This window comes from Salvelinus fontinalis, chromosome 21 (assembly GCF_029448725.1).
Source record: "Salvelinus fontinalis isolate EN_2023a chromosome 21, ASM2944872v1, whole genome shotgun sequence".
Classification (NCBI taxonomy): Eukaryota; Metazoa; Chordata; class Actinopteri; order Salmoniformes; family Salmonidae; genus Salvelinus; species Salvelinus fontinalis.
This window is the reverse complement of record NC_074685.1, coordinates 33,670,060-33,697,812: the sequence shown is the minus strand read 5'-3', so window position 1 is coordinate 33,697,812 and position 27,753 is coordinate 33,670,060. Positions and strand designations below refer to the sequence as shown.

The 27,753-nt window shown below is 43.8% G+C and overlaps 1 protein-coding gene across 1 annotated transcript; it reads left to right on the top strand.

Annotated features, from left to right (window-relative positions):
- The first annotated feature begins 4,480 nt into the window (after positions 1 to 4,480).
- On the top strand, positions 4,481 to 27,680 carry LOC129818727 (torsin-4A-like). Its single transcript, XM_055874899.1, has 3 exons — positions 4,481 to 4,659; positions 25,339 to 25,815; positions 25,907 to 27,680. Exons 2-3 carry the CDS (start codon positions 25,339 to 25,341, stop codon positions 26,759 to 26,761), a joined length of 1,332 nt encoding a protein of 443 aa, XP_055730874.1. The 5' UTR covers positions 4,481 to 4,659; the 3' UTR covers positions 26,762 to 27,680.
- The last annotated feature ends 73 nt before the right edge of the window (positions 27,681 to 27,753 follow it).

Genomic DNA, 27,753 nt, shown 5'->3' with positions numbered 1-27,753 from the left:
CCAAAAATGTTCTTTTGGGTTCAGGTCTGGAGACTGGCTAGGCCACTCCAGGACCTTGAGATGCTTCTTACGGAGCCACTCCTTAGTTGCCCTGGCTGTGTGTTTTGGGTCGTTGTCATGCTGGAAGACCCAGCCACGACCCATCTTCAATGCTCTTGCTGAGGGAAGGAGGTTGTTGGCCAAGATCTCGCGATACATGGCCCCATCCATCCTCCCCTCAATACGGTACAGTCGTCCTGTCCCCTTTGCAGAAAAGCATCCCCAAAGAATGATGTTTCCACCTCCATGCTTCACGGTTGGGATGGTGTTCTTGGGGTTGTACTCATCCTTCGTCTTCCTCCAAACACGGCGAGTGGAGTTTAGACCAAAAAGCTCTATTTTTGTCTCATCAGACCACATGACCTTCTCCCATTCCTCCTCTGGATCATCCAGATAGTCATTGGCAAACTTCAGACGGTCCTGGACATGCGCTGGCTTGAGCAGGGGGACCTTGAGTGCGCTGCAGGATTTTAATCCATGACGGCGTAGTGTTTTACTAATGGTTTTCTTTGAAACGGTGGTCCCAGCTCTCTTCAGGTCATTGACCAGGTCCTGCCGTGTAGTTCTGGGCTGATCCCTCACCTTCCTCATGATCATTGATGCCCCACGAGGTGAGATCTTGCATGGAGCCCCAGACCGAGGGTGATTGACCGTCATCTTGAACTTCTTCCATTTTCTAATAATTGCCCCAACAATTGATGCCTTCTCACCAAGCTGCTTGCCTATTGTCCTGTACCCCATCCCAGCCTTGTGCAGGTCTACAATTTTATCCCTGATGTCCTTACACAGCTCTCTGGTCTTGGCCATTGTGGAGAGGTTGGAGTCTGTTTGATTGAATGTGTGGACAGGTGTCTTTTATACAGGTAACAAGTTCGAACAGGTGCAGTTAATACAGGTAATGAGTGGAGAACAGGAGGGCTTCTTAAAGAAAAACTAACAGGTCTGTGAGAGCCGGAATTCTTACTGGTTGGTAGGTGATCAAATACTTATGTCATGCATAAAATGCAAATTAATTACTTAAAAATCATACAATGTGATTTTCTGGATTTTTGTTTTAGATTCCGTCTCTCAAAGTTGAGGTGTACCTATGATAAAAATTACAGACCTCTACATGCTTTGTAAGTAGGAAAACCTGCAAAATTGGCAGTGTATCAAATACTTGTTCTCCCCACTGTACAAAAGTATGTGGATACCAAATGAGTGGATTTGGCTATTTCAGCCACACCCGTTGCTGACAGGTGTATCAAATCGAGCACACAGCCATACAATCTCCATACACAAACATTGGCAGTTGAATGGCCTTACTGAAGAGCTCAGTGACTTTTAACACGGCACTGTCACAGGATGCCACCTTTTCAACAAGTCAGTTTGTCAAATTTCTGCCTTACTAGAGCTGCCCCAGTCAACTGTAAGAGTTGTTATTGTGAAGAGGAAACTTCTAGGAACCACAACGTCTCAGCTGCGAAGTGGTAGGCCACACAAACACAGAACGGGACCGTTGAATGCTGAAGCACATAGCGCATAAAAATTGTCTGTCCTCAGTTGCAGCACTCACTATCAATCAAATCAAATCAAGTTTATAAATTTATTGCCACTAGGGTCCACCAGTGTAACTGCTAAACTGCTTGGGTTTACTAACGCATTAGTTCTAGTAGTTCTAGTGACTATGGCGTTAGCTAATAGGGTGATAACGATTTAGGCTGTGTGTAGCGGTTAGCGGTTATGATATGAAGATTTGGCTTGGAACGGGTTTTTTTGCCTGGTCAAAGACAGCTGATGTGTTGTGCACTGAAGTCCACAAGCGAAGGGAAAAGGTGAGAGGAGGAGAGCTCGTAGATGGGAGAAGGAATTATACAACGATCACAGGGATCATGCTGTTTGTATGTGGCTGCTATGAAAGTGAACTGTATTTGCGTGTGATCATTCCACCGATTCTGTAAAAAAAATCTTAAACTGAAGCAAAGGGAAGGAAACGGGGATAAACATACCTGAATTTGTCCAATAGAAACTCTCGTTTGCAACTGTTGGACTAATGATTACACCCTATATCAGCTAGATGCATGCAAGTGTGTGCAAGGCGGTATTGAATGTGTCAATGTTTGTCACCCTGACTACTCAAATTTCTTTCGACCTGTGCACATACGCTGTGAACTTTCATTCATAGGCTAGGTTGTAGCAACCTCATGATGGTTATAGGGAAAATGTGAGTATCATGTAGTAGCCTAAACCTATCAATGTTACATTGAGCCGGGTGAATGGAATATGAATGACAGTCATCCAATATGCTGTAATAGAAATAAGGCCATGCTCATTAAACAAAATACCATCCTCCCTCATCTTAAACGGCACCGACCGCCACCGGTGGGTGTCAAACGAGTTTGTATGAGTTGCTAACATGTTGGTCTGAAGTAAAGATGTTCAGTTTAATTGCACAACAAGCCTCCATGCATTTGTAACAGTGTTGTTTTACAAGTTCCTCAAAGGTTCATGATAGTCAAAATTAAGACATCCTAGAAAGGGCCTCCTTTTAAATTATACTTTATTTACCACCCACACAGTCACTTCTGTGTGACTTCTGTGTAAAGGGAACGAAAAGATGGTAAATTAAGCTGTAAGTCAGGTTAAAGAGAGTAAACTGTGAGTCATAGAGTCAAGCCCAGAACTATGCGATTTGCCAGTGAGAGAACAATGCTACAGTAGCTGTGGGTTGTGGTTATTTCCATGTGATAGACACGTACAGTATACATACAGAGTGTGGTACATTTTCTAGGAAGATATTTCAATATCATTATAACTCACTTCCTGAATTGAAAACTAAATTGACCCCAACCTTGAAGGAGATTAACCTTCTCTCTGATCATTAAGCCATTAAAGTGAAGGCAAGACAAGGTTAACTCAGTGGTTACTTACAAAAAAAGAGAGTTAATTCTTAATCTACACATAAAACACACGGACCCTTTTCCTGTTTCAAAATGACCACACCAAGCCTAAACTCATTAACATACACTCATTAAAGGCCCAGTGCAGTCAAAATTGTGATTTTCTGTGTTTTATTTATTTCCCCATACTATGAGTTTGGAATAATACTGTGAACTTGTGAAAATTATGATATTTCCTTTTTAATGTAAGAGCTGTCTGAAAAGACCGCCTGAAATTTCAGCCTGTTTCTGTGGGATGGAGTTTTGGCCTGCCTGGTGATGTCACCATTAATAGACCAATAAGAAAGAGAGTTCCAAACCTCTCTGCCAATAACAGCTGTTTTCAGTTTTCCCAGACAGTCCTTGCTTGAGAAATTGCTCTTGGTAAGAAGCTATTTTTGTATTCTTTTGACCATTCTGATTGAAGACAATCACAGTAAAGTACTACATTGTTACTCAGAAATGATTTGATATTGAGATAAAAATGGCTGCATTGGGCCTTTAATAACACACAGACATTCTACTACTACCCAAACTCGCTAATAATACACTCACACCCTCTCAGCAATTAATAACACTTTGTTTCCTGAATTGTTCTCTTTAGCAGCATCACGTTCATTTGTGACATTAACACAGAGGCATTCTAAAGGATGAGGAGAGGTAGGCAATAGGCATGGTGTTAAAAGGTATGTTGCCTGGGGCTAGTGCAAAGTTATTTCAATCACAGGACAAAAACTCGAACTTTTGTGGAATGTAACCTATTGTATGAAATGGATTTGGAGGGAACCTAATCGTGTGATGTTTTTGTTATGGTTTATTTACACATAAACGACTTACAAAAGCAGAAAATAACTCAAGGGGAGAGCCCGTATTATATTAAAGGTCGTCCCTGTTCACAACCATGACAACCATTCATAAGAACAAGGTCACTGACTGACTCATGACTTAAACATGCAAAACGACACCGGGCGTAATATCCAGCTTCTTTCCATGGGCTCTCTGCTACCAACTATCTATGTCATATACTCCGTTATTGTTATGATTGGTTATTATATGAAAAGCTCTCCTTGAGCTCTTGGCGACCAATCATCACGTTCACATAGATCTTACGTTATGAAGGCCCTAATAGTTTTCCCACTGCTTGGGTGTCGGTCTCCTCTTCTCATATTTGCTGTGAGGCAAATTACATAAAATATGCAAACATTCATCCCACCACCCAGCAGAGGACCTCTAACAAAGTAAACAAATTAATTAAACAAAGTTATCCATGACTGCAGGCTGGGAGTAAAGGTCATTAGGTACATGACTAGGAGGAGAGTCACAATAGCCTGATTTTCACCCTCATCTCAACAACATGAATGGAAGAGCCGGAGGGGGGAGATAGTGGGTGGAAAGACAGAAAGAGGGAGCGAGAGAGAGAGAGAGTGAGTGAGAAAGAGAAGGTGAAAGAGAGAGAAAAAGATAAAAAGAGGAAGGAAGAGGAGGAGTCTGCAAAGGCCAGAAGCAGGAATTGGGAGGGTGAGATAGAGAGATAGGAGGAGTGGTATCGTAGTTGTAGTTGCTCTGAAAACCAGCTCACTATCCAGTGTGTGTTCCACAGTTCCACAGAAGGAGTTTACTGTTCTCTCCCCACAAAACTCATGGAGCGAGCCTAGTGAAGAACTCAGTCTATAGGAGGCTTGCTATTACCTATTCGTTCAAGGTAAGCAGACTGGTTTTCCAGAATATCTCTTTCTGCATTCTATTCTCCTCCTCTTCTCTCTCCTATTTCTCCCCTTCCTTGCTTACACAGGTTTCTGGGTGAGGTATTTGCAGCTGTGTCTCTAGGCCTCTGGCCAGCTTCTCACACACGCACACACACACACACACACACAATCAGGGTTAGAAAAGCTTCCACGTAAAACACAACTAGAACTTGAAAATCTATGTGCAGCAATGGAAACAGATTATGTGAAGTGAGATCTAGTGTGTTTTAAAATCATTCAAAAAACAAGCCACAAACTTCTGGTTTCTGCCTTACACAAGACAACCTATATGTTACACAAGACACAGAGGAACATTTATGCTGCTCTCTATTTCAGTGTGTGTGAGCTAGGAAGGAAATGTAGTCAGCAGAGAGCAGCGAGGGTCTGGGAGAGGGACAAAAAGCTTCTGGAATGCAGCCAGGGAAAGGCTCTAGAACAGGGCTCTCCAACGCTGTTCCTGGAGAGCTACCTCCTGTAGATTTTCACTCCAACCCTAATCTAGCACACCTGATTCTAATAATTAGCTCGTTGATAAACTGAATCAGGTTAGTTACAACTGGGAAGCGAACACCTACAGGAGGGCAGGTCTCCAGGAACAAGGTTGGAGAGCCCTGCCTGTAGAATGTGTGGAATGGAGACCACCTCTCAGGCCACTCGCTAACTGTACATGTGAAGGCAACCTGGACTCAGGGGTAGACATAACATATCAAAAGTAAATCTATCTCCCTCCATTTAGTATGATATGTTATGTTTTGTATGGTACGCAGCAAATTGGGCGGTGTTACCTAGTGTTGATTTTTCAGTGTAATATTTCTAGTGTTGATTCAGGTGTTAAATTAACTCTTTAAAATAACACTCATTGGTGTAAAACTACCCTAGTGTTGGTGTTAATAACCAGCGTTAAAGGTAAACCACGCCCACCATTATCATATTTCTCAGCATGCTCTATTGCAAATGTATTGTTTGTTTCAATATGTATGTTTTTGCATGAACATTAATTGATGAATTAATGTTATGCTACTCAAATACACATAACATAGATTTTTTTAAACTAATCCAATCTGTTACTTATTGCACCCGTTATAGCTGTTTCAGTTTACAGTGGCTTGCGAAAGTATTCACCCTCCTTGGCATTATTCCTATTTTGTTGCCTTACAACCTGGAATAAAATAGATTTTTTGTGACGGTTCGTATCATTTGATTTACACTACATGCCTACCACTTTGCAAAATATTTTGTATTGTGAAACAAACAAGAAATAAGACAAAAAAAACAGAACTTGAGCATGCATGACTATTCACCCCCCCCAAAGTCAATACTTTTGCAGCAATTACAGCTGCAAGTCTCTTGGGGTATGTCTCTATAATCTTGGCACATCTTGGCACAAACTGCTCCAACTCCTTCAAATCAAAACTGCTCCAGCTCCTTCAATTCAAAACTGCTCCAGCTCCTTCAAGCTGGATGGGTTCATCTGGTGTACAGCAATCTTTAAGTCATACCACAGATTCTCAATTGGATTGAGGTCTGGGCTTTGACTAGGCCATTCCAAGACATTTAAATGTTTTCCCTTAAACCGCTCAAGTGTTGCTTTAGCAGTATGCTTAGGGTCATTGTCCTGCTGGAAGGTGAACCTCCATCCCAGTCTCAAATTTCTGGAAGACTGAAACAGGTTGCCCTCAAGAATTTCCCTGTATGTAGCGCCATCCATCATTCCTTCAATTCTGACCAGTTTCCCAGTCCCAGTCCCTGATGAAAAGAATCCCCACAGCATGATGCTGCCACCACCATGCTTCACTGTGGGGATGGTGTTGCCGGGATGATGAGAGGTGTTGGGTTTGCGCCAGACATAGCATTTTCCTTGATGGCCAAAAAGCTCAATTTAGTCTCATCTGACCAGAGTACCTTCTTCCATATGTTTGGGGAGTCTCCCACATGCCTTTTGGCGAATACCAAACGTGTTTGCTTATTTTTCTCTTTAAGCAATGGCTTTTTTTCTGTCCACTCTTCCGTAAAGCCCAGCTCTGTGGCGTTTATGGCTTCAAGTGGTCTTATGGACAGATACTCCAATCTCCGCTGTGGAGTTTTGCAGCTCCTTCAGGATTATCTTTGGTCTCTTTGTTGCCTCTCTGATTAATACCCTCCTTGCCTGGTCCGTGAGTTTTGGTGGGCGGCCCTCTCTTGGCAGGTTTGTTGTGTTATTTAAATTTTTTAATAATGGATTTAATGGTGCTCTGTCGGATGTTCGAAGTTTCTGATATTTTTTTATACCCAACCCTGATCTGCACTTCTCCACAACTTTGTCCCTGACTTGTTTGGAGAGCTCCTTGGTCTTCATGGTGCCGCTTGCTTGGTGGTGCCCCTTGCTTAGTGGTGTTGCAGACTCTGGGGCCTTTCAGAACAGTCGTATATATACTGAGATCATGTGACAGATCATGTGACATTTAGAATGCACACAGGTGGACTTTATATACATTAAGTTGACTGTGCCTTTAAACAGCTTGGAAAATTCCAGAAAATGATGTCATGGCTTTAGAAGCTTCTGATGGGCTAATTGACATAATTTGAGTCAATTGGAGGTGTACCTATGGATGTATTTCAAGGCCTACCTTCAAACGCAGTGCCTCTTTGCTTGACATCATGGGAAAATCAAAAGAAATCAGCCAACACCTCAGAAACAAAATTGTAGACCTCCACAAGTCTGGTTCATCCTTGGGAGCAATTTACAAATGGCTGAAGGTACCACGTTCATCTGTACCAACAATAGTATGCAAGTATAAACACCATGGGACCACGCAGCCGTCATACCACTCAGGAAGGAGACGCATTCTGTCTCCTAGAGATGAACATACTTTGGTGCGAAAAGCGCAAATCAATCCCAGAACAACAGCAAAGGGCCTTGTGAAGATGCTGAAGGAAACAGGTACAAAGATATATATCCACAGTAAAATGAGTCCTATATCGACATAACCTGAAACGCCGCTCAGCAAGGAAGAAGCCACTGCTCCAAAACCGCCATCAAAAGCCAGACAACGGTTTGCAACTGCACATGGGGACAAAGATCATACTTTTTGCAGAAATGTCCTCTGGTCTGATGAAACAAAAATGAAACAGGGGGAGGCTTGCAAGCCGAAGAACACCATCCTAACCGTGAAGCATGGGGGTGGCACTATCATTTTGTGGGGCTGCTTTGCTGCAGGAGGGACTGGTGCACTTCACAAAACAGATGGCATCATGAGGCAGGAAAATGATGTGGATATATTGAAGCAACATCTCAAGACATCAGTCAGGAAGTTAAAGCTTGGTCGCAAATGGGTCTTCCAAATGGACAATGACCCCAAGCATACTTCCAAAGTTGTGGCAAAATGGCTTAAGGACAACAATGTCAAGGTATTGGAGTGGCCATCACAAAGCCCTGACCTCAGTCCTATAGAAAATTTGTGAGCAGAACTGAAAAAGCGTGTGAGAGCAAGGAGGCATACAAACCTGACTCAGTTACACCAGCTCTGTCAGGAGGAATGGGCCAAAATTCACCCAGCTTATTGTGGGAAGCTTGTGGAAGGCTACCCGAAACGTTTGACCCAAGTTAAGCAATTTAGAGGCAATGCTACCAAATACTAATTGTGTGTATGTAATCTTCTGACCCACTGGGAATGTGATGAAAGAAATATTAGCTGAAATAAATAATTCTCTCTACTATTATTCTGACATTTCACATTCTTAAAATAAAGTGGTGATCTTAACTGACCTAAGACAGGGAATTTTTACTAGGATTAAATGTCAGGAATTGTGAAAAACGGAGTTTAAATGCATTTGGCTAAGGTGTTTGTAAACTTCCGACTTCAAATGTATATTTGAACGTTCTTTTTCGCCCAGAGTACAAACTTTTGATTTATTGTTATCATTTTTATTATTACTACTGTTCCTACATTCTTAAAAACTAAAACAGAGAAAGTGTAAAAATGTTTAGGATAAGCCATGAGGGAAAAGCACGATGGAATGGGGGACTAAGGGATGGGTAGAGAGAGCAGTAGAGGGATCTGAAAACTATTTTTGCTGAAATAACCATTTCCTCTTGTGACTAGAGTCTAATACTTCCTGTGGCACACATCAGAGGGTATGATAGGTCACGAAAAATGATTGTGAAGTGTGCCAGCCCTTGCAGTCCCAAGATACAGTGGGGAGAACAAGTATTTGATACACTGACGATTTTGCAGGTTTTCCTACTTACAAAGCATGTAGAGGTCTGTAATTTTTATCATAGGTACACTTCAACTTTGAGAGACGGAATCTAAAACAAAAATCCAGAAAATCACATTGTATGAGATTTAAGTAATTAATTTGCATTTTATTGCATGACATAAGTATTTGATCACCTACCAACCAGTAAGAATTACGGCTCTCACAGACCTGTTAGTTTTTCTTTAAGAAGCCCTCCTGTTCTCCACTCATTACCTGTATTAACTGCACCTGTTTGAACTCGTTATCTGTATAAAAGACACCTGTCCACACACTCAATCAAACAGACTCCAACCTCTCCACAATGGCCAAGACCAGAGAGCTGTGTAAGGACATCAGGGATAAAATTGTAGACCTGCACAAGGCTGGGATGGGGTACAGGACAATAGGCAAGCAGCTTGGTGAGAAGGCAACAACTGTTGGCGCAATTATTAGAAAATGGAAGAAGTTCAAGATGACGGTCAATCACCCTCGGTCTGGGGCTCCATGCAAGATATCACCTCGTGGGGCATCAATGATCATGAGGAAGGTGAGGGATCAGCCCAGAACTACACGGCAGGACCTGGTCAATGACCTGAAGAGAGCTGGGACCACAGTCTCAAGGAAAACCATTAGTAACACACTACGCCGTCATGGATTAAAATTCTGCAGCGCACTCAAGGTCCCCCTGCTCAAGCCAGCGCATGTCCAGGCCCATCTGAAGTTTGCCAATGACCATCTCGATGATCCAGAGGAGGAATGGGAGAAGGTCATGTGGTCTGATGAGACAAAAATAAAACTTTTTGGTCTAAACTCCACTCGCTGTGTTTGGAGGAAGAAGAAGGATGAGTACAACCCCAAGAACCCATCCCAAACGTGAAGCATGGAGGTGGAAACATCATTCTTTGGGGCTGCTTTTCTGCAAAGGGGACAGGACGACTGCACCGTATTGAGGGGAGGATGGATGGGGCCATGTATCGCGAGATCTTGGCCAACAACCTCCTTCCCTCAGTAAGAGCATTGAAGATGGGTCATGGCTGGGTCTTCCAGCATGACAACGACCCAAAACACACAGCCAGGGCAAGTAAGGAGTGGCTCCGTAAGAAGCATCTCAAGGTCCTGGAGTGGTCTAGCCAGTCTCCAGACCTGAACCCAATAGAAAATCTTTGGAGGGAGCTGAAATTCCGTATTGCCCAGCGACAGCCCCGAAACCTGAAGGATCTGGAGAAGGTCTGTATGGAAGAGTGGGCCAAAATCCCTGCTGCAGTGTGTGCAAACCTGGTCAAGAACTACAGGAAACGTATGATCTCTGTAATTGCAAACAAAGGTTTCTGTACCAAATATTAAGTTCTGCTTTTCTGATGTATCAAATACTTATGTCATGCAATAAAATGCAAAGGAATTACTTAAAAATCATACAATGTGATTTTCTGAATTTTTGTTTTAGATTCCGTCTCTCACAGTCGAAGTGTACCTATGATAAAAATTACAGACCTCTACATGCTTTGTAAGTAGGAAAACCTGCAAAATCGTCAGTGTATCAAATACTTGTTCTCCCCACTGTATATCTAAGCCAAGAGAAAAGTCTTTGTCCTCAGGCCTGGAGGGAAGCCAAAGTAATTCCGCTACCCAAGAGTGGTAAGGCAGCCTTTACTGGTTCTAACAGCAGACCTATAAGCTTGCTGCCAGCTCTTAGCAAATTGTTGGAACAATTGTGTTTGACCAAATACAATGCTATTTCTCTGTAAACAAGTTAACAACAGACTTTCAGCATGCTTATGGAGAAGGGCACTCAACATGTACTGCACTGACACAAATGACAAATGATTGGTTGAAAGAAATTGATAATAAGAAGATTGTGGGAGCTGTACTGTTGGATTTCAGTGCTGCCTTTGATATTATTGACCATAACCTGTTGTTGAAAAAACAAGGGCTTTTCAACCTCTGCCATATCATGGATTCAGAGCTATCTATCTAATAGAACTCAAAGGGTTTTCTTTAATGGAATTAATGGAAGCATCTCTAATGTCAAACATGTAAAGTGTGGTGTACCGCAGGGCAGCTCTCTTGGCACTCTACTCTTTTCTATTTTTACCAATGACCTGCCACTGGCATTAAACAAAGCATGTGTGTCCATGTACGCTGATGATTCAACCATATACACATCAGCAACCACAGCTAATGAAGTCACTGAAACCCTTAATAACAAAGAGTTGCAGTCTGTTTTGGAATGGGTGGCCAGTAATAAACTGGTCCTGAACATCTCTAAAACTAAGAGCATTGTATTTGGTACAAATCATTCCTTAAGTGCTAGACCTCAGCTGAATCTGGTAGTGAATGGTGTGGCTATTGAACAAGTTGAGGAGACTAAATTACTTGCCGTTACCTTAGATTGTAAACGGTCATGGTCAAAACATATAGATTCAATGGTTGCAAAGATGGGGAGAGGTCTAGCTGTAATAAAGAGATGCTCTGCTTTTTTGACACCACGCTCCAAAAAAGCAAGTTCTTCAGGATCTAGTTTAGTCTAATCTTGATTATTGTCCAGTCATGTGGTCCAGTGCTGCAAGGAAAGACCTAGTTAAGCTGCAGCTGGTCCAGAACAGAGTGGCACGTCTTGCTCTTAATTGTAATCAGAGGGCTGATATAAATACTATGCATGCCAGTCTCTCTTGGCTAAGAGTTGAGGAAAGACTGACTGCATCACTTCTTATTTTTATAAGAAACATTAATGTGTTGAAAATCCCAAATTGTTTGCATAGTCAACTTACACACACCTCTGACACGAACACTTATCTTACCAGACATGCCACCAGGGGTCTTTTCATAGTCCCCAAATCCAGAACAAATTCAAGAAAACGTACAGGCTACGTGTGCCTTTTTAAAAATGAATGTAGTTCTGTCCTTGAGCTGTTCTTGTCTAATGATGTTCTGTATTAAGTCATTCTGTATTATGTTTCATGTCTTGTGTGGAACCCAGGAAGAGTAGCTGCTGCTTTTGCAACAGCTAATGGGGATCCTAATGAAATACCAAAATAGAAGGGGGGGGGGGGGTTTTGGCAGGCAAGAAAATGGCCTTGAAAATCCCCACCGCTTCTAATTTCCTTAATTTTGTGGCTAGAGTCAAATACTTTCTCTGGCACACACTACTGTTCAACATGATCTACAAAAAGTATTCAGAAGTATGCCAGGCCTTGCAGTCCCAAGATAGAAGTGGGGGAGAAGTTCGGCAGGCAAGAAAACGGCCTTGCCGAAATCCCCCCCCCCCCCTTCTAATTTCTTTAATTTTGTGGCTAGAGTCAAATACTTTCTATGGAACAAACTTCACGTCAGGATAGGCAACCGAAATTAATAATTAATGTATGTGTCTTATATTTAACATAGAGGGAGTAAAATGTTAGTGTCACCTCTATTAGTGTCAAAAGGGAAGGGTCCTACGCTAATGGGGAGGAACTGGATTCAACACCTGAAATTTGATTGGTCAAGAGTGAACTACTTGTCAGACCCAGTTGCACAGCTGTGCGATAAATATGCTGCAGGTTTTGTGTGAACAACTGGGTGTGGTAAAGGGAGTTGAAGCCAAAATTCAAGTGTCAGAGAAAGCTGTTCCAAAGTTTTGTAAGGCTAGACCTGTAAGGCTAGACCTGTGCCTTATGCACTCAGAGAGGCAGTAGACAAACAGCTTACAGAGATAGAAAAACAAGGAGTGTTTTTCTAGCTCTGGTTGGCACTCCAAAGACAAACGGGGGTGTCAGAATATGTCATGATTACAAGGGAACTGTAAATGCATGGGTGGATGTGGAACAGTATCCCTTACCAAAGACCCAGGAGTACTCTAGCCGGGGGTAAACAGTTCACAAAGGTAGACCTTACACAGGTCTACCAGCAAGTGAAGGTAGATCAAGAGAAAGCATTTCCTGACTATAAACACGTTGAAGGGTTTATACCAGATGAATAGACTGCCTTATGGAGTTTCAAGCACTCCAGCTATATTCCAACGTATTATGGACCAGGTCTTACAGGGTTTATCTGGGGTTCTGTGCTTTCTAGATGGCATTCTTATTATCACAGGGAAATTGGCTGAGGACTACTTACAGAACGTAGAAGCGGTGTTAAAGAGGCTGCAAGAGCGTGGGTTAAGAGTAAACAGGGACAAGTGTGCATTCTTTCAGTCTAGTGTCACTTACTTAGGTCACAGGATAGACAAACATTGGCTACATCCAGTGCAGGACTGAAGCCATTGCAAAGGCTCCAGTGCCAACTAACGTGACAGAGCTCAGAGCATATCTGGCTTTACTTACCTACTATGGCAAGTTCATGGAGAATCTCTCTACTCTCATCAAACCCATGACAGAGCTCTTACAGAAAGACAGACCTTGGGTGTGGTCAGAACAATGTGAGCAAATAACGAAGACACAGCTGTCTTCCTTCCGACCATATGCTGACACATGCACATTTGTGGCCTCCTGGAGGTCATTTTGCAGGGCGCTGGCAGTGCACCTCCTTGCACAAAGGCGGAGGTAGCGGTCCTGCTGCTGGGTTGTTACCCTCCTACGGCCTCCTCCATGTCTCCTGATGTACTGGCCTGTCTCCTGGTAGCGCCTGCATGCTCTGGACACTACGCTGACAGACACAGCAAACCTTTTTGCCACAGTTCGCATTGATGTGCCTTCCTGGATGAACTGCACTACCTGAGCCACTTGTGTGGGTTGTAGACTCCGTCTCATGCTACCACTAGAGTGAGAGCACCGCCAGCATTCAAAAGTGACCAAAACATCAGCCAGGAAGCATAGGAACTGAGAAGTGGTCTGTGGTCACCACCTGCAGAATCACTCCTGTTTTGGGGGGTGTCTTGCTAATTGCCTATAATTTTCACCTTTTATTTTTTTGAGCAGTGTATATCGTTTTCCTCTTTTTTTTTCCCGTATATATTTTAATATCACTTTCTATCTACGGACTGCATATACTCTCCGGCAAACGCCTCACCCAATGTGGTACGGATCTGCAATTTTTATACTTTAGAACCGGAACCCCCATCAGAAGCTAGTCAGCTAATTAGCTACTAGCTAGTAGTCAGTTAGCCACTGCTAGCGGTCTTCACCATTAACTAGGACACTAGCCAGCCTCAGCTCGGTCAATACCTGCCAGTCTGCACGCGCGATATCAACCCAGAGCATATTGGACTGCTTTTTCTCTACCAAATCTCTGGATTCCTACCGCAAGCTCTGAACCTTTACGCCGGATCATCGCAGCTAACTGGCTGCTATCCGAAGGCTAACGTCTCTGTCCCGAAGCAAGCACCATTTAGCCTTGAGCTAGCCTCGAGCTAGGCCCTTCTTCCGGCTTGCCGAAGAGGTCCACCAGCTAATTCTTGGGCTACAATACCTCTTTTGCCAATTGGCCTGGACCCTTTACTGCCGACACGGAGCCCCGCCGATCCATCATGACTGGTCTGCCGACGTAATCGCCCGAGGTGGTTTCAACAGGCTCTTCCGTTGCGACATCACCAAAGCCCCACCTGCTAGCCCCGGCCCACTAGCTGTCTGAATCGCCGCGTAGTAGCAACTACTGAATCGGCTCCCTGACTCACCTATTGCTACTCTCTGGACCCTATGATCACTTGGCTACACATGCCCCTCCCTAATGTCAATAAGCCTTGTCTATTGCTATTTTGGTTAGTGATTATTGTCTTATTTCACTCTAGAGCCCCCAGCCCTGCCCAATATGCCTTAGATAGCTCATTTGTCCCACCCCCCACACATGCGGTGACCTCACCTGGCTTAACTGGTTCTTCTAGAGACAAAAGCTTTCTCCTCATCACTCAATGCCTAGGTTTACCTCCACTGTACTCACATCCTACCGTACCCTTGTCTGTACATTATAACTTGAATCTATTCTTCCACGCCCAGAAATCTGCTCCTTTCACTCTCTGTTCTGAAAGCACTAGACGACCAGTTCTTATAGCCTTTAGCCGTACCCTTATCCTACTCCTCCTCTGTTCCTCTGGTGATGTAGAGGTTAACCCAGGCCCTGCAGCCCCCAGCACCACTCCCATTCCCCAGGTGCTCTCATTTGTTGACTTCTGGAACGGCGAAAGCCTTGGCTTCATGCATGTTAACATCAGAAGCCTCCTCCCTAAGTTTGTATTATTCACTGCTTTAGCACACTCCGCCAACCCTGATGTCCTCGCCGTGTATGAATCCTGGGTTAGGAAGGCCACCAAATATCCTGAAATTTCCATCCCCAACTACAACATTTTCCGACAAGATAGAACTGCCAAAGGGGGCGGAGTTGCAATCTACTGCAGATATAGCCTGCAGAGTTCTCTCATACTATCCAGGTCTGTGCCCAAACAATTAGAACTTCTACTTTTAAAAATCCACCTTTACAGAAATAAGTCTCTCACTGTTGCTGCTTGTTATAGACAGCCCTCAGCCCCCAGCTGTGCCCTGGACACCATATGTGAATTGACTGCCCCCCATCGATCTTCAGAGTTCGTACTGTTAGGTGACCTAAACTGGGATATGCTTAACACCCCGGCCATCCTACAATCTAAGTTAGGTTCCCTCAATCTCACACAAATTATCAAGGAACCTACCAGGTACAACCCCAAATCCGTAACCATGGGCACCCTCTTAGATATCATCCTGACCAACTTGCCCTCTAACTACACCTCTGCCGTCTTCAACCAGGATCTCAGCGATCACTGCCTGCGTCCGTAATGGGTCTGCGGTCAAACGACCATCCCCCATCACTGTCAAACGCTCCCTAAAACGCATCAGCGAGCAGGCCTTTCTAATCGACCTGGCCCTTGTATCCTGGAAGGATATTGACCTCATCCCATCAGTAGAGGATGCCTGGTTGCTCTTTAAAAGTGCTTTGCTCACCATCTTAAATAAGCATGCCCCATTCAAAAAATGTAGAACTAAGAACAGATATAGCACTTGGTTCACACCAGACTTGATTGCCCTTGACCAGCACAAAAACATTCTGTGGCGTTCTGCATTAGCATCAAATAGTCCCCGCGATATGCAACTTTTCAGGTAAGTCAGGAACCAATATACACAGTCAGTTAGGAAAGCTAAGGCTAGCTTTTTCAAACAGAAATTTGCATCCTGTAGCACTAATTCCAAAAAGTTTTGGGACACTGTAAAGTCCATGGAGAATAAGAGCATCTCCTCCCAGCTGCCCACTGCACTGAGGCTAGGAAACACTGTCACCACCGATAAATCTACAATAATCGATCATTTCAATAAGCATTTTTCTATAGCTGGCCATGCTTACCACCTGGCTACCCCTACCCCGGGCCAACAGCTCGGCACCTTGCCCAAGCAACTTGCCCAAGCCAGACTCAATAGCCTTGGTTTCTCAAATGACTGCCTCGTCTGGTTCACCAACTACTTCTCAGATAGAGTTCAGTGTGTCAAATCGGAGGGCCTGTTGTCCGGACCTCTGGCAGTCTCTATGGGGGTGCCACAGGGTTCAATTCTCAGGCTGACTCTTTTCTCTGTACATATCAATGATGTCGCTCTTGCTGCTGGTGATTCTCTGATCCACCGCCTAGGAGACGACACCGTTCTGTATACATCTGGACCTTCTTTGGACACTGTGTTACAACTTCTTATGGCTGCAATCCCGCTACCGGGATCGGTATGACAACAGCCAGTGAAAGTGCAGGGCGCCAAATTCAAACAACAGAAATCTCATAATTAAAATTCCTCAAACATACATGTGTCTTATATAATTTTAAAGGTAATCTTGTTGTTAATCCCACCAAAGTGGGATTAATAATTCAAACATAATTCAAACATAATTCAAACAGTTTTAGAAACAGAGTGTTTTCTATCCAATACTAATAATAATATGCAAATATTAGCAACTATGACTGAGGAGCAGGCCGTTTACTCTGTGCACCTTTCATCCAAGCTACTCAATACTGCCCTTGCAGCCATAAGAAGTTAACAAACCTCCAAACCAGCTTCAATGCCATACAACACTCCTTCCTTGGCCTCCAACTGCTTTTCAATGCTAGTAAAACTAAATGCATGCTCTTCAACCGATTGCTGCCCGCACCCGCCCGACTAGCATCACTACTCTGAAGGGGTCTGACTTAGAATATGTGGACAACTACGAATACCTAGGTGTCTGGCTAGACTGTAAGCTCTCCTTCCAGACTTACATTAAGCATCTCCAATCCAAAATTTTATTTAGAATCGGCTTCCTATTTCACAACAAAGCCTCCTTCACTCATGCTACCTAACATATCCTCGTAAAACTGACTATCCTACCGATCCTCGACTTCGGCGATGTCATTTACAAAATAGCCTCCAACACTCTACTCAGCAAACTGGATGTAGTCTATCACAGTGCCATCTGTTTTGTCACCAAAGCCCCATATACTACCAACCACTGCGACCTGTATGCTCTCGTTGGCTGGCCCTCGCTACATATTCGTCTCCAAACCCACTGGCTCCAGGTCATCTACAAGTCTTTGCTAGGTAAAACCCCACCTTATCTCAGCTCACTGGTCACCATAGCAACACCCACCCATAGCACACGCTCCAGCAGGTATATTTCACTGGTCATCCCCAAAGCCAACACTTCCTTTGGTCGCCTTTCCTCCCAGTTCTCTGCAGCCAATGACTGGAACGAATTGCAAAAATCACTGAAGCTGGAAACTTATCTCCCTCTTTTACTTTAAGCATCAGCTGTGAGAGCAGCTTAACAATCACTGTACCTGTACACAGCCAATCTGTAAATAGCACACCAAACTACCTCATCCCCATATTGTTATTTTCTTCTTGCTCTTTTGCACCCCAGTATCTCCTACTTGCACAACATCATCTGCACATCTAACACTCCAGTGTTAATGCTAAATTGTAATAATTTCGTCTCTATGGCCTGATTATTGCCTTACCTCCCTAATCTTCTACATTTGTACACACTGTACATTGATTTTTCTATTCTGTTATTTGTTTGTACGTTTGTTTGTGTAACTCTGTGTTGTTTTTGTCGCACTGCTTTGCTTTATCTTGGCCAGGTCGCAGTTGTAAATGAGAACTTGTTCTCAACTGGCCTACCTGGTTAAATAAAGGTGAAATAAAGTGTATGAATAATGCTACAGCCACGGTAGAGACACTCCGGGGTTAGTTGAGGAGTGTGTTCAGACAATGGGCCACAGTTGGTGTCAAAAGAGTTTAGATGTAAAATGGTTGCAAATAGCCAATGGGATTTTTTTTTGCAGGGGTTGAGTTTTTTGAGGGTTCAGATTAGGGTTAGTTAACATGCTAAGTAGTTGCAAAGTAGCTAAAAAGTAGTAAGTAAGTGCAAAGTTGCTAGAATACTAAAGTTTACAATGATGAGATTCAAACTCGCAACCTTTGGGTTTCTAGATGTTCGTGTTATACACCCACCGCCTTTTTGTTTTGTCTTAAGTAGTCTTATGTAACCATACCATTCTAATTTGAGTGTCCCGGATGTACGTTTACTATGTTACTTCTAGTCTATGAGACCAGGCTGGTGAAAGAGGGGGTTAAGATGGGGAGATTCTCTTTTGGGTAAAAGACCATCCTTCGTCCTCTCTCCTCCATGACCCGGAAAACCAATAAGAGGTCAAGTGGTCGAGGAGTGTGTCAATTCGTTAGACAAGCAGAATAGTGTCCTCCCTTACTTGATAGCCACCTTTCATTGAGGATACTCGTGTATATCCTACTCTTTTAAAACAATATGCTACTTCTTGTTTTATCCATAAAATGTCTTGCACAACTAACTTAATTTGTTTTTGAGCACTTTACACATTTATTTTGGGATCCACCCCTGTAAACGTAATTTGCCTAGTAATGTGCAAATGTAGAGAAGGAAGTGCTTCCACGTTCACTTTCCTCGCCGACTCCCCTTGATTGACTTTGAACGTTTTCAAAAGGAGGCAAGAGACGACAGAGGAGAGAGGACAAAGAAGAGAGGGCGCTGGAGGGGAGCAAATCTAAGTGATAAAAGGGCCTTTTATCACTTCACCTGTCCGCAGGCAGGGTTGGGGAGTAACTGTAATGAGTTACATTACCAGCAAAAAAGATTGTAATCAGAATAGATACTTTTGAGAAATTACATGATTATTTCTTTGATTACTTTTAAACCTTTTTGTTTTTTCATGACATTCGATTCAGTATTGATAAAGGGTGCAAGGTTAAGTTTCTTCCACCTGAACGAGTCTGACCACAAGTCAGAGACCACTGTTGTTTTCTTCTATATACCTCTTAAGGGGAAAGTAATCAGATTACATTACCGAGTTTGGGTAATCCAAATGTTACGTTACTGATTACAATTTTGGACAGGTAACTAATGGATTACATTTAGAAAGTAACTTACCCAACCCCGGCTGCCGGACACATTAAGGTGTAGTCTAATCCTATTGTACTTGGGCAGAGAATGGCTGACACTGACACAGTGTGTAACGCTTCCTGGCAGCAGTGCCAATGTAAACTAGCTAGTCAGACTAGCTAGACTCCCTGGACATGCTTTCGGGGCATAAAACAATTACAACCAACATAGGTTACTGTTGGATTTGATGGTTGTCCTGGGGCAGGCTCGTGGAGCACCTTTGTTTTGTTTATGTTCATACAAGAGTCCCAGACACTTTTATGCTTCAGATAACCTGTTCATGGCAGTTAGGAGGTTTGCTTTGGAGTGGACAATAATGACCTCGTATTGGAGGTCTTTGACTATTGTAGTTCTCACTTTGGTTTTTGCGTGGAGGCCGGAAAGATTGAAGAGGTTTCCATCTGTTCTGTATTGTACAGTGATTCCCGAGTGCTGCAAGGACGAGGGAGAAGAGAGTTGGTGCCAGCATACGTACTTACACACACACACAAGGACCAACAGGTTCACTTGTATTCCGTAATCTTCCTCTGTCAATCAGCAGAGAATAAGCTCTGATAACTCAATACATTAACATGAACGTACGAAGGTAACACTATTTACAATCTAAACTGCAAAGACGAAAATCAATATTTCTGTAAATGTTCCATGTATAAGGGCTGTTTCATCAGTAGGAACTGAGTGACATCACAAACAGTACGAATGGGAACAGAGATATCAGAGCTATTTTTTGAACATGACTCAATCCAGTCTTTAACACTATATACACTGAGTCAAACAAAACATTAGGAACACTTATTTTTTGTAACCCCCTTTTGACCTCAGAACAGCCTCAATTCGTCAGGGCATGGACTCTACAAGGTGTCTGAAAGCGTTCCACAGGGATGCTGGCCCATGTTGACTCCAATGCTTCCCACAGTTGTGTCAAGTTGGCTGGACGTCCTTCGGGTGGTGGACCATTCTTGATAGACATGGGAAACTTGAGTGTGAAAAACCCAGCAGCGTTGCAATTCTTGACACACTAAAACCGGTGTGCCTGGCACCTACTACCATCTTTTGTCTTGCTCATTCCCCCTCTGAATGGCACACATACACAATCTATGTCTCAATTGTCTCAAGGCTTAAAAATCCTTCTTTAACCTTTAATCCTTCATTTACACTGATTGAAATGTGTTTAACAAGTGACATCAATAGGGGATCATAGCTTTCACTTGGAATCACCTGGTCAGATGGAACAGAGTAAATAGGAATTTTAACATCATAGATTTGGCCGGTGGTAACTTGTGGAATAGACACCGGCTGCAATGAGGTTTTAACCAGTCAGGATTAGACACATCCAAATTAAATCAAACTTTATTTGTCACATGCGCGAATACAAGTGTAGACCTTACCGTGAAATACTTACTTACAAGCCCTTAAACAACAGTGCAATTCAAGCAGAGTTAAGAAAATATTTACCAAATAATAAAAAGTAACACAATAAAATAACAATAACGAGGCTATATACAGGGGGTACCGGTACAGAGTCAGTGTGCGGGGGTACAGGTTAGTTGAGGTACTTTGTACATGTAGGTAGGGGTGAAGTGAATATGCATAGGTAAAAAACAGCGAGTAGCAGCAGGGTACAAAACAAATGGATGGGGGGGGGGGGGGGGGGGGTTGGGGGGGGGTCAATGTAAATAGTCCAGTGGAACATTTGATTAATTGTTCAGCAGTTTATGGCTTGGGGGTAGAAGCTGTTAAGGAGTCTTTTGGTCCTAGACTTGGCGCTCCGGAACCGCTTGCCGTGCGGTAGCAGAGAACACAGTCTATGAAATGGGTGACTGGAGTCTCTGACAATTTTATGGGCTGTCCTCTGACACCGCCTATTATATAGATCCTGGATGGCAGGAAGCTTGGTCCCAGTGATGCAATGGGCCGTACTCACTACCCTCTGTAGCGCATTACGGTCAGATGCTGAGCAGTTGCCATACCAGGCGGTGATGCAACCGGTTACGATGCTCTCGATGGTGCAACTGTAGAACTTTTTGAGGATCTGGGGACCCATTACAAATCTTTTTAGTCTCCCGAGGGGGAAAAGTTTTTGTCGTGCCCTCTTCACGACTGTCTTGGTGTGTTTGGAGCATAATAGTTTGTTGGAGATGGGGTCACCAAGGAACTCTCAACCTGCTCCACTACAAGAACTTGAAACTCTTGACCCGCTCCACTACAGCCCCGTCGATGTTAATGGGGGCCTGTTCGGCCCGCCTTTTCCTGTAGTCCACGATCAGCTCCTTTGTCTTGCTCACATTGAGGTTGTTGTCCTGGCACCACACGGCCAATGCTCTGACCTCCCTATTGGTTGTCTCATTGTTGTCGGTGATCAGGCCTACCACTGTTGTGTCGCCAGCAAACTTAATGATGGTGTTGGAGTCGTGTTTAGCCACGCAGTCGTGGGTGAACAGGGAGTACTGGAGGGGACTAAGTACACACCCCTGAGTGGCGCCAGTGTTGAGGATCAGCGTGGCAGACGTGTTGTTGCCTACCCTTTCCACCTGGGGGCAGACAAACAGGAAGTCCAGGATCCAGTTGCAGCGGGAGGTGTTTAGTCCCAAGGTCCTTAGTTCGTGATGAGTTTCGTGGGCACTATAGTGTTGAACGCTGAGCTGTAGTCAATGAACAGCATTTTCACATACCGTTCAAGTTGGAAGTTTACATACACTTAGGTTGGAGTCATTAAAACTCGTTTTTCAACCACTCCACACATTTCTTGTTAACAAACTATAGCTTTGGCAAGTCGGTTAGAACATCTACTTTGTGCATGACAAAAGTAATTTTTCCAACAATTGTTTACAGACAGATTATTTCACTTAATCACAATTCCAGTGGGTCAGAAGTTAACATTCACTAAGTTGACTGTGCCTTTAAACAGCTTGGAAAATTCCAGAAAATTGTCATGGCTTTAGAAGCTTCTGATAGGCTAATGGACATCATTGTATTTCAAGGCCTACCTTCAAACTCAGTGCCTCTTTGCTTGACATCGTGGGAAAATCAAAAGAAATCAGCCAAGACCTCAGGAAAAAATTCACAAGTCTGGTTCATCCTTGGGAGCAATTTCCAAACACCTGAAGGTACCACGTTCATCTGTACAAACAATAGTACGCAAGTATAAAAACCATGTGACCACGCAGCCTACATACCTCTCAGGAAGGAGACGCGTTCTGTCTCCTAGAGATGAACGTACTTTGGTGTGAAAAATGCAAATCAATCCCAGAACAACAGCAAAGGACCTTGTGAAGATGCTGGAGGAAACAGGTACAAAAGTATCTATATTCACAATAAAACGAGTCCTATATCGACATAACCTGAAAGGCCGCTCAGCAAGGAAGAAGCCACTGCTCCAAAACCGCCATAAAAAAGCCAGACTACGGTTTGCAACAAAGATTGTACTATTTGGAGAAATGTCCTCTGGTCTGATGAAACAAAAATGAAAAAGGGGGAGGCTTGCAAGCCGAAGAACACCATCCCAACCGTGAAGCACGGGGGTGGCAGCATCATGTTGTGGGGGTGCTTTGCTGCAGGAGGGACTGGTGCACTTCACAAAATAGATGGCATCATGAGGCAGGAAAATTGTGGATATACTGAAGCAACATTTCAAGACATCAGTCAGGAAGTTAAAGCTTGATCGCAAATGGGTCTTCCAAATGGACAATGACCCCAAGCATACTTCCAAAGTTGTGGCAAAATGGCTTAAGGACAACAAAGTCAAGGTATTGGAGTGGCCATCACAAAGCCCTGACCTCAAACCTTTAGAAGATTTGTGGTCAGGACTGAAAAAGCGTGTGTGAGCAAGGAGGCCTACAAACCTGACTCAGTTACACCAGCTATGTCAGGAGGAATGGGACAAAATTCTCCCAACGTATTGTGGGAAGCTTGTGGAAGGCTACCCGAAACATTTGACCCAAGTTAAACAATTTAAAGGCAATGCTACCAAATACTAATTGAGTGTATGTAAACTTCTGACCCACTGGAAATGTGATAACAGCTGAAATAAATCACTCTACTATTATTCTGACATTTCACATTCTTAAAATAAAGTGGTGATCCTAACTGACCTAAGATAGGGAATTTTTACTAGGATTAAATGTCAGGAATTGTGAAAAACTGAGTTTAAATGTATTTGGCTAAGGTGTATGTAAACAAGGTATTTCTGTATTATCTTTTTAATACATTTGCTAAATATTCTAAAAACCTGTTTTTGCTTTGTAATTATGGGGTATTGTGTGTAGATGAGGATTTTCATTTATTTAATACATTTTAGAATAAAGCTGTAACGTAACGAAATGTGGAAAAGGTTAACAGGTCTGAATACTTTATGAATGCACTGAGTAAGCAAATTAGTTGAATTCATGACCTCATTCTCTCTCAAAATATGTTTTGTTCACATAACACACTTTTTGTATTTAAATGTTATTTTTACCCCCTTTTTTGATATTGTCTCATCACTGCAACTCCCCAATGGGAGAGGCGAAGGTGGAGTCATGTGACCCACCTAACCGTGCCCCTTAACACCCGCCAGTTTAACCCGGAGCCAGCCGCACCAATCTGTCGGAGGAAATGCCTTTCAACTGGCGACCGGGGTCAGCCTACAGGCACCGGGCCAGCCACAAGGAGCTGCTGCGAGATGAGCCAAGTAACGCCCCCCTGGCCAAACCCACCCATAACCTGGACGACGCTGGGCCAATTGTGCACCGTCCTTTGGGACTCCTGGCCACAGCCTGTTATGGCACAGCCAAGGAATGAAACGGGGCTATAGTAACGCCTCTAGCACTGCGATGCAGTGCCTCAGACCGCTGCGTCACTCAGGAGGCCATCATAACACACTTTAAACTAAAGTAATGATGTCTAACTTTGAGTGAACATCATTGTGCATTTTGTGATCCCCTGTGTGGAAAAACCTCTCTTTGGTGGAGAGTAGAGTTCACCTATTTCAGCTGGAACATCTGAAAAATATGTGAGGACCAAGTCCCTGTAATTAACTCCTTGTCATAATAGTTGTGTGTCTCTGTAAAACTACAACAACTTGTAATTATTAAATAAATGCATTATAATGATTTGAAATAACATACGTGTTATTACTATATTGTGGCAAAGAATGAACGTAATCAGCCACACAAGGTGCTGCACAACCAGTAGTGGACAATAGGCCTCCAAGCACTTTCTCTCGAGACACACAGGCCAATATATGATTGTAGAAATGTGTGTGTTTTGGGATGCTGAAAAAAGTATGTTCTGTTGGAGAACGTTCGAGTCTCTGATCTCCTTATCAGAAAGTGTTGGGGTGGGCTGAAATCTTGCCTCAGAACTCTTGCCTGAACTGCAAAATTTATCAATGGCTTCACTTCTATTCCCGTAACCTTTATCTGTCAATCAGCAGAAAAAAATGCTCTGAAACCTTCGTAGATGAATGTTAATGTATTGAGTCACATTACGTGAAATGAGTTCTCAGTCTGCTACTTCTTAGGATCTGACCCTATATCTGACTAGAGGAAATGGCTGAGGATAGCACTACACACCAGGTTTGACTACAGTCACATGCGACTGTTTGCACATACATATATGGCCTGAAAGGATTACACAATATCCACAAGTTGCAATATCTCAACAAGGATATTTGTCAAATATATTGACACAATTACACACCCAGATCATTTTATCAGGTACTATCTGATACTGACATATCTGAGCATGTGTAATATTGGATATTTTTTACCAGTCTATTTGTTCAGTGACAGGCAAGTTAGTTTAGAAAGTTTAAGAAGTAATTCAGTTTCAGTGGCTAAGCTGTAACCCTCTGGGTTTTTCCATGTAACTTTACGACTATAGTAAATCTAACACCATAACCGATACATTAGCATATAGCATGTTAAATGCATCTACAAGTACATTCTTCAATAGTTGGCATTCCTTCTTGGCTAGGTATCTTTTCCGTCCTCTTAAAAAAAGAAAACGGATCATAATTCACTGTGACTGTAATTTAATGATTAAAGCCTCTCTCTCTCTCTCAGATGGACGACCAAGATGTTTATGAAAGACTGTCGGAGTCCCAGACAGACGGAGAGATGGGCGAAGAGAAAGGAGAAAGCGAAGGAGAGAGTGAAAAGAGGGGGTCATGGACAGGTGCTGAGAGTTTCTACCAGTTCTCATCCTCTCTACGTGCTGTGGTTCGCATTAGACAGAAATACCAGACCATGAAGAAACGACGGCTGGAGTTAGCCGGGATGGGTGGAGTAGGGCCAGTGGTAGGGGCTGGTCTCTTCACTGGGGCCCCTGTTCGCACCAGCCCCAAAATCTTCACCTTTGAGGGGTTGACCCCCTCCAGCGCCACCACGACCTTGTCCTTGCTCCTCCAAAAGAAGAAGAAGAAGAAGAGGTCGCGGCGGGTCATGTTCCCCAGTGGAGGGGGGTGCAGGGCCCCCGTCGTAAAGGAACACAGCCGAGCAAAGAACTGCCTCTTCCTCCTCTGCACCATCCTCTTCCTCCAGGTAATGTGTATGTGTGTGAGGTTAATCTTCATCTTTGTCTTCCTCTGTGTGCTTATGTCTCATTCTGTACTTTATCCCTCCCTCCCTCCAGGTGTATAATGCCATAGAAAACCTTGACGACCATGTCCTGAGGTATGACCTGGAGGGATTAGAGAAGACTCTATGTAGGGAGGTGTTTGGCCAGCAGGGGGCGATGGAGGCTCTGTTAGCCCAGCTAAGAGACTACCTCTCTACCTACGTCCACAATAAACCCCTGGTCCTCTCCTTACATGGGACCAGTGGCGTGGGGAAGAGCCACGTAGGGAGACTCCTGGCCGGGCACTTCCGCTCGGTGGTGGGGGAGCCCCTGGTTCTCCAGTACTTTGTGTTGCACCACTGCCCCCTGGAGGATGACGCCTGGCGATGCGCCCGAGCGCTGACGATCTTAGTGTCGGAGACGGTGCTGAGAGCAGAGGAGGAGGAGAAAATTCCAGTATTCATCTTTGACGAAGCAGAGCACCTTCACCCAGAGCTGCTTGATGCGCTGCGGGATCTGGTGCAATCAAAGCTCTCCAACGAATACCTTAACGCAGTCTACCTGTTCCTTAGCAACCAAGGACACAATCACATCACTAAGCACTTGCTGCACAACTCCACCAGCGACTCCATGATGACCGTGTCTGAGTACCATGGCAACTTCGTCAAGGAGATGACCCCGTTGTTGCGGAACACTCTGGAGATGCTCCACCCACTGTGGGCAGAAGCTGAACTCATACCGCTGACTCTGCTGGAGAAAGGTCACGTGACGGAGTGCTTCCTGGATGAGATGATGAGGGAGGGGTTCTACCCGGACCGTACCAACATTGAGAGGCTGGCGGGGGAGATAGAGTACTACCCCGTGGTATGGGGCCGGGTGTATGCCCGGACAGGCTGTAAACAGGTTGTGGCGAAGGTCAACCTGCTATGAGAGACCTACAGAGGGATGTTGAGATTACAGAAGACAGGAACAGAAAAAGACATGTCCTGAGAAAAGATACTACTGGACAGTGTCAGTTCCAAGAACTGTTTTGGCCCGGTCTTTTGGAGCCTAAAGACCTTAGGTGTTTCTTGTGATCCATCAAGCAAACAAAGCCCACGTTACTAGCCAGAACCCACCATTGGGGAAAAAAACATTGTCATATGTCTGAGAATGAGGAGTATCTCCACAATGAAGGCTGATCATGTCAGATAATCATCTTTTCTACATTCTGTAACTTAGCACCATCCTGAACGAGCCCCTTTGTTACTAGATGAATAGATAATTACCATTTAGGTATGAGATAGGACAGGTAGGGCTAATATCATAGCCTGCACATCTGGAGAGGAGTCAAAATCAGGAGTTGTGGTCATGGTGAAGCACCACTGCTCATTCTCCCATGATGCTGTTAGGCAAACTACTGACAGTAATACACAGACGCGCTCCCAATAGAGCCTTCAAACTCAACTCTGGACCTCGAAGCCAGTTCCACCTCATTTGTTCATTGTTCCCTTCTAATCAGGAAATGATTTAGACCTGAGACAACAGATGTGTGCAATTAGTTATCAGGGCTAAACAAAAAACCAGCAAGCTCCAGACCTCGTAGTGTACGAGTTGAATACCACTGCAATAGAGGAAGATATTAGTAATTGTACCAAATGACTCTGGTTGTGGCAATGACAACGACAGGGCCAAGAGCAGCACAGGAAAATGTGATGAAGTAGCTGTATTTTGTTAACATACTATATTGATTAAACTGTATCATGCTTTCTGAATTATTCATCTTTCTGGTTGACAGCGACCAAGGGGTTTGGGACATAATGCTTGTTCTGAAGCCCCCAGAAATCATTTTAAATAAAAAATACATATGCAAATTATTCCAACTGAACCACATAGTGGAATAAGCAGGCTGGTATGGTACAATCTCAGAAACACTGTGCCTC

Bases quoted from the DNA above. Each gene is read 5' to 3' on its own strand.
- LOC129818727 (XM_055874899.1), top strand. From the start codon at position 25,339: ATGGACGACCAAGATGTTTATGAAAGACTGTCGGAGTCCCAGACAGAC. The intron at 25,816-25,906 runs GTAATGTGTATG...CCCTCCCTCCAG, and splicing joins GCACCATCCTCTTCCTCCAG to GTGTATAATGCCATAGAAAA.